Source organism: Carassius carassius, chromosome 36, assembly GCF_963082965.1.
Source record: "Carassius carassius chromosome 36, fCarCar2.1, whole genome shotgun sequence".
Classification (NCBI taxonomy): domain Eukaryota; kingdom Metazoa; phylum Chordata; class Actinopteri; order Cypriniformes; family Cyprinidae; genus Carassius; species Carassius carassius.
In genome coordinates, this window is record NC_081790.1 from 13,265,942 (window position 1) to 13,280,271 (window position 14,330).

The 14,330-nt window shown below is 35.3% G+C and overlaps 2 protein-coding genes across 2 annotated transcripts in view; both read right to left on the reverse strand.

Moving 5' to 3' along the window:
* Positions 1-2,072: 2,072 nt before the first annotated feature.
* On the reverse strand, positions 2,073-5,653 carry LOC132117216 (cysteinyl leukotriene receptor 2-like). Its single transcript, XM_059526351.1, has 2 exons — positions 4,472-5,653; positions 2,073-3,518 (listed from the first exon to the last, which is right to left on the reverse strand). Exon 2 carries the CDS (start codon positions 3,508-3,510, stop codon positions 2,488-2,490), a length of 1,023 nt encoding a protein of 340 aa, XP_059382334.1. The 5' UTR covers positions 3,511-3,518; positions 4,472-5,653; the 3' UTR covers positions 2,073-2,487.
* A 398-nt stretch (positions 5,654-6,051) lies between these two features.
* Positions 6,052-14,330, reverse strand: part of rb1 (retinoblastoma 1) — a 29,280-nt gene continuing 21,001 nt past the window's right edge. Inside the window, exons 18-27 of the mRNA XM_059526353.1 lie at positions 13,810-13,925; positions 12,138-12,250; positions 8,946-9,091; positions 8,727-8,831; positions 8,480-8,593; positions 8,196-8,338; positions 7,931-7,961; positions 7,702-7,844; positions 7,563-7,609; positions 6,052-6,530 (exon numbers count right to left, since the gene is read on the reverse strand). Coding sequence (XP_059382336.1) covers positions 6,460-6,530; positions 7,563-7,609; positions 7,702-7,844; positions 7,931-7,961; positions 8,196-8,338; positions 8,480-8,593; positions 8,727-8,831; positions 8,946-9,091; positions 12,138-12,250; positions 13,810-13,925 — 1,029 coding nt within the window. The 3' untranslated portion in view covers positions 6,052-6,459. The remainder of the gene's footprint in view (positions 6,531-7,562; positions 7,610-7,701; positions 7,845-7,930; positions 7,962-8,195; positions 8,339-8,479; positions 8,594-8,726; positions 8,832-8,945; positions 9,092-12,137; positions 12,251-13,809; positions 13,926-14,330) is intronic.

The following is a 14,330-nucleotide window of genomic DNA, read 5'->3' on the forward strand; positions in this document are numbered from 1 at the left end:
TTTATTTTACATTGAGCAGGTCGCCCCCTGATGGGTGCAGCCATATTTACATCACATCACATGACAAGGAATGGACAAAACTATACACAACTAGCACCACCACCACCAATACATATATGTTTTAGTTATTTTCAAAGCTTAAGACACTTTATAGTGTAAAAGTACACCTATAAAAACATTAAATAAAAAGCTCAGAAACCGTCTAAGGGTACTTCAAGATAACTTAAAATGACAAAACATAAAACAGGGCTGTGTTAACAGCATGATGCAGAAGTGTGTGGTCACAGAAACAAAAGAGCTTTATTGTAGCACCAGAGGTTAGAAACACATTTCTTACAAATAGACCAACAGATCAGTCTCAAAAACCACTGGCACTGTTGGGATGAAGAGGTTAAATGAAAACAAAAACTTTAAGTAAATGCATGAATATACCTGTAAATACAGCTGGAGTGTTTGAATTTGGTCTGTTAACATCCACATGATACCGATAGTTTCTCATATCAACGATTGTTTTAAAATAAAAAGATTTTACAAGACAAAAGTATTAGCCTCTGAGCTTTTAAAATATCAAAAGATGTTGTTATTGCTTGGTGACTAACAGTAAATTTGATTAATAAACACTGTTGCCAAAATAGAGCAAAAACACAATCCAAGTCTATAAGATTTTGAGGCATAATGTGTGTTGAGGCAGAGGATGTGCTTTGTGCAGCATGCAATGTAATGGGAGGAGCTTTAGTAAGGGAACAATGGTGTAGTGATAGCTAATACTTCCATTTATGGATGAAATGAAAGTAAGTTTAATGTTTACGTATAAACAAAACATAATTACTGTGGAAACGGTTTCCTTGAGATCTTCTCTAAGCAGTGCATCTTTTTAAAAAGAAAAAAGGGAAAAAAAGTTATGTACTGCATGTACAGATGTGATGAAGATAAAGTGATATTCACCACAGAAAACTGAGCTTCCTTGTTTGAATGTGAAGACAAATAAACAGCACAGATATCTACCACAACACAAGTGTGTCAAGTATGGAAACCTAAAAAGAGGAATGTGCGCAGTTTTAATTTGGCAACAAGGAGAGCTGCGAAAAGCAGAGGAAGCCACATGCTTTGCTAGCATTACTTATGCTTCCTGATTGTGCAGACTTTAACATTGGGACTCTGCAGACGCGTGCTATAGACGCACATGGAGAAGTGAAACCTTCAGTACAGGACTAAGTTTAATTGAAAATATATGCTGAAAACATAATATATGCTATAGTACACACCTATGAGTGTAAAAGCATTGCCTAAATATTAGCGTGATTAACAATCAACACCATAATACTGGGGTGTTTCCACTAACAGTGAATTAAACTTAAAAAAAATAATAAAAATCACTGGCTAAGCTACCAAGCTGAGCACTTTATGGATGTGAGCAGTGATAAAACATGACAAATGGCAATAGAAGTACAAAAAGTGAATTACAAGCTCAATCAACAGCATTGGGGGCATTAAAAAGTTGGGAAGTTTTGGCACGTTTAAATGATAAAAAACGAAAATAATTTAACTTCTACAAAATGTAAAATAAAATAAAAAATGCACATCAGATGTTATGTTGCTTTTTTATATTTACATGACATTTATAAAGATACAGTAAACTAAATTTGTTTATTCTATATAATTTGTAAATTATACATTTCAGGAATTGTACAAAAAAATTTATTGCAATAAATTAATAAATAATAATTGCAACAGATTTACCATGTTTTCTTACTGACACACCCATAACTCAGGAGAAAAACAAACGCTCACAAACAACTCTGACATGAGTTGAACTCGCAGTCATAATAGAAGTAAATAGGGGCCAATTTCTGGAGGCTTTGTGATGCATTTAATTTAGCTCTCACTCAACTGGATTCTCTGCCAAAGCTTAGATTAATCCAGGATTAGGCCTTAAATTAGAACATTTAAGTAGTGCCCTTGAAGAAAAAAAAAAAAGAAAGAAAGAGACCCCCCCCCGCCACTTTGGTGTGCCTCTTGATACAAATCACTGACACTTACACAATATGTCTGTGCAAGTTATTTTCAATAGTCTTAAACTTTGTCTGTGCAACCAGGCAGCCATTAGTTATCTACTTAAACCTATTTTAATTGTGTTGCGCTCTCATTGGGACAAAGTTACAAAATTAAACAGAAAAGGTTTATTTTTGTCTGTAAAAATACTGTTAGCACGCATACTAGTCTAGTTAATGTTTACAGATTAGCCCCATTCAGATTGATCATAACTGCCTAATTGCAACCAAAATTTTTGCCTTTTTAAAGAAAAAGATGGAACAAAATTAATTTGCAGAAATCAAAACTTTGTTGATTGTTCCTAACTTGTACTAAACCCAGTGTAAACAAGGCCGGCCAGCCAAACATGACCTTTTCATCTTTTGTATTTAAGAAGCACACCAAAGAATGAGGTACTTCTGGTCTGTTCTTTGTTATCTATTGAGCCATTTCCATTCAGTTCTGCAAAACATGCAACTCTTCCTGCTGTAGATTTCTCCCTACAGTGCAAGCGCTGGGTTTTTTTCCTCCTGTCCATTTAGCAAAGACCGATCGGGAATTTTCCCCAACAAAGAAGAAGAGGACAGGATCCAGACAACTGTTAGCCGTGCACAAGCAATGCGCTATGACGGCAGCCTTCCGGACTACCAAAATATAGTCACATGAGTCTTTGTATGTATGCTTCTGGACCTGTTTCTCTGTGATTAAGAAGATTGTCCGCACTACGTGATATGGCAAAAAGCACACCAGAAAGATCCCAAGGCTGATGATGACCAGAGCACAAGCCTTCTTCCTGCAAGGTCTGGTCCTACCGAGAGCAGGACTAGGCCTCAGAAGGTTCCTCGCAACCAAGACCGAGGAGAAAATGATAACCACCAAAGGCAACACAAAGCCCACCGGAAATGTAACATTGTTGATAAGGAGCAATTGATCCACATTGTCTTCTGCCAGCTCCAAACACCGAAAACTGTCTTTGTCTTTATCTTTTTTCTTAGTGAACAACAGCGGACTGCAGCCTAAACCCATCAAGAGCCAAATGAGAGCACACACGATACCTGCGACGTAGTGCCTCTGTATGCGCATGTACATGTACGGTCGCACCAGCGCCAGGTAACGCAAGATGTTGAGGGCCACTAGGAAATACACAGAGCTGTACATATTCAGATAATAGACATATGATATGAGTTTACAGGTGATGTGACCAAAGATCCAGTGAGAGTTCAGTATGTAGTACGAGACTCTCAGGGGCAGAGAAGACACCAGCATTAGGTCTGAGACCAACAGGTTCACCATTAACAAGTTGACTGGAGTGAAACTCTTCTGGGTCCTCCATTGGCTGAAGAAGATGCAGACCGATAAAGCGTGACCGGCGAGTCCCAGGACAAAAATGAGAATGTATGCTGCAGGATACACTTGGTGTTTGAAGTCATCAGTGTTGTTGGGGCTCAAACAGGAGAGCTCTGGAAAAGACGCATTCATGTCCTTCCCTGGAGAATGATTACAAATTTAGTTTTAGAGATTTAAAACAAGTTTTTAAAGGGGTAGATCACACCCTTATGTTCACTCTTAAAAATAAAGCTTAATGCCATAGAAGAACTTTTTTGTTTAAATGGTTTCATAAAGAACCATTAACATATGAAGAAGCTTTCGGTTTCACAAAAGGTTCTCTGTGGTGAAAGAAGGTTCTTCAGATTACAAAAAAGTAAAAAAAAAAGATGGTTCTTTAAAAAAACTTTGACTGACTGGTTCTTTGTGGAACCAAAAATGGTTCTTCTATAGCATCCCTTGAATAACCTTTTGAAGCACCTTTATTTTTAAGAGTGTTATTCCAAACCTTGAACAATGTTTTTCCATTCTTTCATTGCATTGACAGAAAAAGCACCAACATTTTTCAGAATATCTTTTGTTTCGATGGAATAAGGAAGCCATTTTTCATTAAACTATACCTTAACTTAGTATGATACTGTTTTTTTGGCATCAACGGTTCCACAAAAAACCTTTTCATTCCACCACAGGTTATCACAGTGGAAATTTTTTTTTCTTCAGATTATGAAAATATGTAATAAAGAAAATAAAAAAATGGTTCTTTTAAAAAAAGGTTATTTGAGGAACCCAAACATGGTGGTTCTATTGCATGACTGCAAAAACCACATTTAGCTATCTTTATTCTTAAGAGTGAACATGTTTTGTATTTTTACTGAAAATGTGACTGCATGTACTATTTGCAGTTCACATTTTATTTAACTTTTATAAGCGGGGTCCTGAAAACAGGTTTGTCTAGTCTTGTGTGAACGATCTCCTTCACATTCCCAGTCATAATAAAAATAAATCTCTCTAATTACTTTTCTAAAGTTCCCTCCACAGTAGTGCTCACATGTGTGTGAACACAGTTTAACGGTTATATATTTCACAGCAAACTGTAAAAGCAAAAACATCTTACCTTTTCTGCAGTGTGGAGAGGTGAAAGCAGGTCGTCTAAAAGCGCTCACAGCTTGTCACTAACCAAACCACCACAGCATTGTCAGCTACTAGAGGTGGTATGAAATAGGAGGATGTCCCAAGACCGGCCTCCCCATCATCACTTTAATCTGTTCAAAAAGAACGATTCATTTCCTTCTAAGAACAGCAGGCGTCTTTATACCTGCATTGTTGAGTATGGCAGTTCTATCAAATGCTGTAGATAAATGCTTTGAATATATCTTTATATACGGCATGTATGAAAGGTCCAAATTCCAATGCTTATCATTATTAGGTAAGTGGCAGAAGCAATATAGATGCAAAACAAAACACTGGTTACTTTGAACGGTGCAAACCAGCTTTAAACCACAAAAGCATATGCAAATGTGCATTTTACCGTCCCCCTTATTCGTTTCCTCATGTAACATGGAATTTAACCCAGTTACACTGCACTAAACTTTCACAAGCACAAGCACTTCTGTTGATGATGGACTGATAACCTTTTAAAAGAACACACTGCTGACAAAGCAGAACCTTTGTGACGATAACAGTACATTAAAAACCATAAATGATGCAAGGGGGAATTTGAGTAAACAAACTATATAAAATCATCTTCTGCCTTCATGTACAGACATGTTCCAGTATTCCACTCATGATCATTTCTAAAGAGGAACGCACTTATGAAATGATTTCACAACTTTTGGGAAGCATGGATGCAGACATGATTCCAATGTAAAAGTGATCAGGTTTTAAAAACACAAAAAAGCAAGACGCAACGAGATTATTTGCTGAACTTTAAATACAACTTTTGTGAGCAAGACATCTGCGAGCATGTCATTGCTTGACAAACAGCATACCGGTTTGGAAATTTGTCTGCCAACACTTGTCTAAACAGTTCATTAAAAAAACAAGCATGATTTATCATTTTAGCACCATGAGCTCAGTCTCAGTTTGTGGCAACAAGAGCCAGGTAAAGGTGCCAGTGTCTTCTTTGAATCAAAACAGGACACGTGTCATTGTTCTTAAACGAGTCAGTTGTTAAAACTTTTGGGCATAACATAATCTTTCAAAAAAAAGAACATTTGAGGTATAACATAATTGTTTGAATATTAGTAACAAACGCTCTAAAACGGTCTTTAAATCCAACAGCAAAAACAACAAAGTCAGACAGATGACAAACATGTGCACTTCCACACACACACAACAATGCCATCCAAAAAACTCAATAATTCATAAACGGCAACTCATTTATAATAGTTTCTAAATTAATTCAATTGACTTCTATCACTCTAAGAAATGAGAAAAGCCACCAGCAGGGTTTAAATACATGATTAAAGGAAATTTGATCTTACACCCTGTGAATCTCAATTTCTTGTACAACAATGAGGAAAAAGTAGGCAGATTTAAAATGAATGGGAAAAAAAATCTAAACAATAAATTATCATCATATGACACTAAACTTGCCAAATTTTACATGTCTGCATATCAATTCAAGGGATAGTTCACCCGAAAATGAAAATTCTGTCATCATTTACTCACCCTTTTACTTATTTCCCCCCCCCTATAATATGGAAGTCAATCAGCTATTTTGTTGCAAACATTCTTCAAAATATCTTCTCAGGTGTTCAGCAGGAGGAGGATACTCATACAGGTTTGGAACAACTTGAGGGCGAGTAAATGACAGAATCATCATTTTTGAGTGAATTGTCCATTTAAGAGGTATGCGTCGCATTATTTCCTCAACAAACTACTAAAAGAATAAAACCTCCTTTATGGACCCTCACACACTTAAAACAAACTTAAATGAACTAACACAGGAAAAGCACATGTGCTTTTTCAGAAAATGCAGTGCATCACTTAAATATTAAAACAGGGGGAGGAGTCCAAATTATAGCAACATATAACCCTCATGTCAGTGTTTCCCTTTCAATGGTGGAGTGGTTTTCTTCAGGGAGTATAAAGTGGATTTATTTAGGGCTCTGGATGCTCTTTAACGGACTCCTCCTTCAGTTTCTGTTCCTGCATACGAGTACGTGTGGAACCTGAAGAGAAAAGAACAAATGTTAAAGCAATAGCCTTTACGTCAGAATGAATTATTCAACAATGATTTGCACCTTTTGATTACAGTATTTTGCAATGCTTCTATCTGAAGCTAATTACGCAGAATAGAAAATAAGTTATTTTTGTTGAGTATTCAGCTGGGAAATGAGACTTGTCATTCTTGATTATAAAAGAAAAATTCTTATGCACACCAAGATAGCATTTATTTGATAGATAATACAGGCAAAAAGTAATATTGTGAAATATTTGTGTAATTTAAAATAACTTTTCTATTTTAATACATTGGAAAATGTAATCTATTCCTGCGATGGCAAAGCTATATTTTTACCAGCCATTACTGGAGTCGTTAATGTAACATGACATAACAAGAAATCAGTCTTAATTCTTTTTTTTTCATGCAGGATATATATTAGTACATAATAATATGATACACTAGTTCCAGTCCTGGGGGATGACTGCTCAATATAGCATTCAAAAATGCACAACTGTTTTTGCTTTACAATTAATAGTGCAGCAGAACTACTTCATCTTATTTGCATGTGAGAATGCAGAAAAAGGCGAACTTTCAATTCAAAGATTCCTGAAAATATTTGTAAAATATCCACAAAAATACTAAGCAGCACATAATTATTAAGAAATACCAAAATACTGACCACCAAATCAGCATATTAGAATGATTTCTGAAGGATCTTGTGACACTAATTCAGCTTGGCTAGCATAGGAATAAATTACATTTTAAAATACATTCAAATAGAAACCATTTGTTTTTTGAATTTACTACTGTTATATGCAGTCACTCAAGACAAGGGATTTTGTTCATTCAACCCACCTAATACGTACTATATAATAAACACCACCATCTGACTCATAACAAAAAACTACCAAAAAACAAACAAACCAAAAAAAGACGCACAGACAGGAGGAAGTGTGATGGTTTGAGTATCTTTGTGATTCTAGGAAATCCAGCTCACGGTTCAGATAACAGACACGCATGAAGACTGCAGGAAACTTACTCATCTCAGCCAGCTTCTGGATCAGTGTTGACTCGCCACTCGATTTGCTAAAAATGAACAAACATTTTGTTGATGAGTCGCTGCATTTAAACTTGGAGCGATAACTAAAAAAAAAAAAAAAAAGGAACATAAATCCTACCTTCCATCAGCTTCATCTTGTCCATCCATGTCAAAGCGTAACCTCTTCAGGGGCTTGGGGGCGGAGCCTCCATCCAGACTCCTCTTGAGGGACCAATCGGTGCTGCTCACCATCTCATTAATCTTCTGAAATTTGTCTGCAGACTGTTCAGATGAAAAGAGAGAGTTTTAAATGAAGTCGAACACACTTAAAATAGATTGAACATTTACTAAGTGCTTTCATCACTAACCCCAAAGGACTCGCCAATAGATATAAGAATTCTGTCCAGGACGCCATAAAAGAAAAGATACAGCACGATTAATACAAAAAACATGTACAAAACCACATAATCCTGTCTTTTTTTTTTAACAGTAAGAAAAAACTAACTAAATCAAACTCACCATTCATCATTGCTCATCTTAAACAAAAAAGGCATCTAGTCCAAAGACAATATTTTAAACGTATAGATTCTGAGTCTAAAAGTGATAGACGAGGTCCAGAATGTAATCACAGACCTGCTCCGTGGGGTCATGACCACTGGGGACACACGGCTGCTTTTCAAAGGGGAGACGTAGACGTTATTGCTCCCAGGCACACGCAGAGGAGAGTTTTTATAGGGGCTGCAGGGGATGCGGGGAATGGGAGACAGAGGAGGAGGCTGGGAGACAAACACAAACACCCTCAGGTCAACCCAAAGTTATTGTGAAATCTTTCATTCATTTTAACGTCTCAAAGCCACCAGGGGGCAGTACAATACAAGTAAAGTTTGATTCAGTGAAGGTAAACCTGTGCGCCTCACCCGAGGAGAGGAATACTGAAGAATGTTAGTCTTCAGCTTCTGCATGAAGACCAGGTTGTAGAAGACGATGATGGAGTCGTACTGCCCCTCTCTGATAAGCACACGCTTAAATGTCTGACACATTCAGAAAAAGAAAAAAAAAGAACAATGATTTGTTTAATATCACTTTAGATTAATTCTTAATGCATTTGAATGTTCATCAGAATTTCATTATTTAAAAGGGAACACAAGACAGACTGACTCTCACCTCTTGATTAGTATTAGGCATCTCTTTGTAAGCGGTCACAATCGTTTTGAAGCGCAAGTCCACGTTCTTCACCTTGCATATGGCATACATAGCCGACATAATCAACTGAGAAGAAAACGGGCAGGAGAGTTTTTAAAACATTATGCTGAACATAGGCAAAGCTAATAAAACGCAAATGCAGGATATTATAACATTTATGAATAAAACCGCTGGTAGTACCTGGTCCAAGTGTCTGTCTCGCATCAATTCGTACTCGTTCTGGAGGGTGTGCTGAAGCAAGGTCCATATGATTGGCTCCAGTTCTGGGTGTGAGGTCAGCAGGTGTGAGAACAGTGTTTTTAGTCGCAGGTAGGCCATCCTATACACTGAAACAGAAAAAAAAATGAACATGGATATATATATATATATATATATATATACTTTTAAATATTATTTATTCCTGTGAAGCAAAGCTGAATTTTCAGCATCATTACTCCACACTTCATGATCCTTCAGAAATCATTTTAAAATGCTGATTTATAATTAATGTTAAAAACAGTTGTGCTGCTTAATATTTCTGGGAACCTGTGATACTTTTTTTCAGGATTCTTTGATAAATAAAAAGTTTTAAAAAAAGAGTGTTTATTCAAAATAGAAATTTTGTGTTACAATAATACACTACTATTCAAAAATGTAAAGTAACAATACATTTTTACTATTTTTTTAAAGAAATTCATAATTTTATTTAGCAAGGATGTGTTAAATGGATTAAAAGTGATCATAAAGACGTATATTTTAGGAAAATATTTCTATTTTGAATAAAATGCTGTTCTTTTTAACTTTTTATTCAAAGAAGTAAAGAAAATATACATATACATTTTAAGCAACACAACATTTTCATCACTGATAATAAATCTGCATTTTAGAATGATTTCTGAAGGAACATGTGACATTGAAGACTGGAGTAATGGCTGCTGAAAATTCTGGGTCACAGAAATAAATATTTTAAAAGTATATTAAAATAATATTAGAACCAATATAAGAAATTGCAATAAAAGTATTACAGTTTTTTTGTATTTTTGATCAAATATAGCTTCGATGAGCAGAAGAAACTCCATTAAAAAATATATATATATATTTTTTAAAAGCAGTGTCTGTATGTATATACAGTATATAAATATGGCTTAAGTTCTGGGTGTGTGGTCAGCAGGTGTGAGAACAGTGTTTTCAGTCGTATATATATATATATATATATATATATATATATATATACACATACACACACACACACACACACACACAGACCAACTCAATTAATTAGGGCGGCACGATATACAGTTTCAGCATTGATATCGCGATGTACACACCCGTAATAGTCACATTGCAGGATGTGTGATGTTTAGTACACAGAGTTATGTTTATACTGATTGTTTTCATTGCTCACACACAGACATCGTGTCACTGTACTCTGCTCCGCCCCGCAACAGCTAAAGTCTGTTTACACTGGATGTGACTTGGACATTTGCAAATCATCTGAACTGTTTTAATGCATCATAAAAACAATGCGGCTTGCGTTTATTGTCAGAAATTTTTAGTGTCGCACCGCATCCAGTGTAGACAGCATCACTGTTTCTAATGGGTTCATAGTATTTTGCATTGTTTGCAGTGAGAGCCACACAGATGCACATGAACTCAGAATTCACTTCCACATATTAATAACACGCAAAATTATGTTTAGGTGAAGGTAAACAATGGAGAAAGACAATGGATGTGTGTGAAAATGTTGTAGCTTTAACACAAATCTTTGTAGATTTATTAGGTTTCATTTATACAGTGAAGACTTTGCTGTGTTATTTTAAATTTGATTATTCAATTTCTGTACCTGAATACTATTAGACTTACCTGAAAAAAAGTAAAACACTGTTCATTTCACTTGTATCTTTGTTCTATTATATTGATCTATGCTTGTAATTAGTTTATATTATAAGCTGATTTAATCGCCTACAAAATCACCCTAATCATTGATCATTTTTTCCCCAAATAGAGCTATTCAAGTCATGTGGTGATTTCTTAATTTTTTTATATCAAAATATATATCGCAGAAAAACTAAATATCGCAAAATGCGATTTTTTTTTCAATACCATGCAGCCCTACTTTTAAGGCATGCTATTATTGCTTCTGTATAAACTAACAAAAAAAGTAGCGGTGCTCCAACTGATCACTACCGGCCGATAATCATGATGGGATGATTGATCGGCAGTCTCCAAAAGGCTGATCTTAAAAAAAACAAACATGTCAAGCCTATGACGCTGTCGTGAGAGGTTTTGCACAACATGCAGCGGCACCATCTCAGGCTCTGTCCGGCGCAGGTACCTCACCTTCATATATTTCCATTAAATAACTAAGCAATTTGAAAACCTTCAGTAATTTCACAAACAGCAGGAGTGAATCAAAGAGAACACGCTCCTTTCTTTCTCTCAAAATATGCAAATGGCTTCAAATCAACATATCACTTCTATCTACAAGCGAGCTGCACGCTGAACAGTCGACACAGGAATTGTCACTTGCACAGTCAAGGCAGTGTCACATCGTCACTTAAATTAGAAATTGCTTTTCTTTTTAATTCTTGCCAGTGTTTAACCATTCAGCACTTGCATGCTCTATGTACACCATGAATGCATATTATTGAATGCATATTATTGATATTATTAGTGTTTCACTAACACATATGGCTTCTTGGCTAGGTTTAAAGGAAAAGAGCACTTTTAGATAAACAAGAAGTCAATAAAAGATGGCACTCGTGAAGGTAGCACAACAAAAGTTTTTTATGAACCGCAGGACTGCTTGTAATAAAGATTTAAATGCAAAAGAAAAGACAGCAGAGCTAACTATTTCTGACAGTGGTAAGTTTGTGGTAATGTAAGAAAAATACTTTAAATTTTTTGCCAATTGCTTGAGCAACTTAATATATACATCAAGTAAATGCAAAATTAAAAAGCATTGAAAATTATGTGTTGCTTATATTTACTGTTTAAACATGTCTGTGAAAGATTTACTGCACTGAGAAAAAAAGAATTGCAATGTTGAAAAGCATTTTCAGTGATAATGTTTAGACATGAAATCAAAATAATGGATAACTGTGTGTAATGGATTGTGTATGTGGTAAACAAGGATCAGTAGCAGACTCCGTGCTGCTTCCCCTCTCACAAGAGTCACCTAAGAGGGGAATTCCCCCCATTTTCAAAAATCCTGATTGGAGTACCACATTAAATAGTTACAAATGATAAAAAAAGAAGGTGGTATCAGTGATCGTATCAGCAGATACTGCTTTCTGCTTCAAAAACCCTGATCGGAGCATCCATACAAAACAAGCTTTAAAATATTCTTTTCATAACTCACTGCATTTGAATGTTAGCTTTGCTTTAACCTACATTTTTTGTAGAAGAGGCTCAGAGAGTTTGAACGGAGTGCTTTGGTGCCTGGTGCGGGGGGCTCGGACTCTGTTGCTGGGGGTTGACGGCTCGGCCGCTCGGGAGACAGATACCTGAGGAAGGTGAGGAAGTTAAACACATTACATTCACATTTTGCCAATGAAAAGGAGATAAAAATGAGAGAGCTGATTAATGTCAGTGGTTAAAATATTGTTTTGCTGTGTAAAGTTTTTGAAGTCTTAAAAACATACAAAATACAGTAATACTGTGAAATATTACAATTTAACACAATGTAACAAACACACACACACAACTTAACATTAATCTGTATGTAGCCTTTACAAAAACTGAGGTGAACAAAACATTCAGTCTTTAGATTTAGCTTCAACAGATTCATTCAAAAGTAGCAGCTGAAAAGAATGATTCAGTCACTGAGTTTAACTTATGATCAATGATCCAGTCACAGTGGTTTTTGGGAGTTAACTTACTGGAGGGGAAGATTAGCAGCAAAACACTTAAAATATTGGTTTGCTCGTACATAATTTGTTTGAAACTTGTTTTCAAAGGGGATGTTGAGCTTTTTTAAAACAGTCAACAGTTTGCATATATTAATGCATCATGAATTTGCATAAACTGAAATGATAAATGTTTCCAACCACTGCACAAAACTAGCATATGAGGCTGACCATATGCAAGTGGTTGAGCTTGTTTCAGAGAAACATCTATATACCACAGACTAACCACAGCTCACAGACAGGCGTTCTCTGAGCGCATAGCAAGCTGGGCCTAATAACGTATGAGCTTGTTTGCAACCTAAAAAAACCCCAGACTTTTGGTTCCTTGTTTGCATCCTAAAAGAAATCACGCCACTTTGTTCTCACGCAAAGTTCCCATTGAAACATTAATCTTATGGTGCAGCAATACACTGAACCATGACTAATCTGACTTTGAATTACACAACAGCTATTTAAAAAACTATCTCTCCTGGGAAAAAACTCAATTATAGGCCCCAAAACCCCAGAAGCATTTTTATTATCAGCATAAACTCAAATTAATTTGTATATGTTTTTTTTTTTTTTATATCTACCAGCTTAAGTATTCTCTGAAAATCAGACTTATGTACACCAATTAACAAATGAAACATTTCCTTTTAATTAAAATGGGCCTTTTAAAGTGTCAAATCACAAGATAAAATCGTGTAGTAATCCAAGAAAATTTAAACCCGGTTTTAAATGAAGATTTAAACTAAACCCATTGCTAATCGGCACTGAGGTATTTTGTGTCAAAGGATGAGGGTAAGGTCCTCATTTTTGAGAGTGACACACTGAACGCGTTATTAAGATATTGATCTTAAATACGAGTTCACATTGGCAAAATTAACTTGTTTTGATCTTGTTTTCCCGTGCACTGGTTATGCAATAACTTCCTATGTTAGAATGGGGAACTTCTCTTTAACCCTAATTAATTTTAGACGTCACGGCTGCATGTGCAGCATCCTGTAAAAACAGTGGAAGAAACGGTCTCCAAGTTGTTGATTCCTCAATTTAAATTAGTTCTAGTATCAAAGGTATGTAGTACAGGAATTGAGTCTTTAACATTTGACGCTATACCCTTTTAACAGGATGTTGTGTGGTACAGAATCGCACAGCTCTAGCTTTGAGGAATGACTTACAGATCAGCAGCAGTGTGGTTGTGATTAAGGGGTTGGTTTAGTGTTGCGGGGGGCTCTGCTTGTTCACCAGGTCCTTCCTCACGAGACTGTCTGAGGAGGTCAAAGAGCGGGGAGCCCTGCAAGAAGAACAAGATGGTGAGTTACATCACTGATCCGAAACTGAGAGCGCCTCATAAAGAGGAACTGATTAGAGGATACAATGTGCGCTATACTGAATAAGGCACTGTTTGTAATTTCATTTGAACACTATGTAATTTTAATATCACTTATATAATTTTTAAATAAAGTTAAAAACGAATTATATTAATCTATCAAAGACACTTTACAGATTAAATATATATATTTAATTATATATATATATTTAATTATATATATATATATATATATATATATATATATATATATTTAATTATATATATATATATATATATATATATATATATATATATATATATATATATATATATATATATATATATATATATATATATATATATATATATATATATATATATATATAT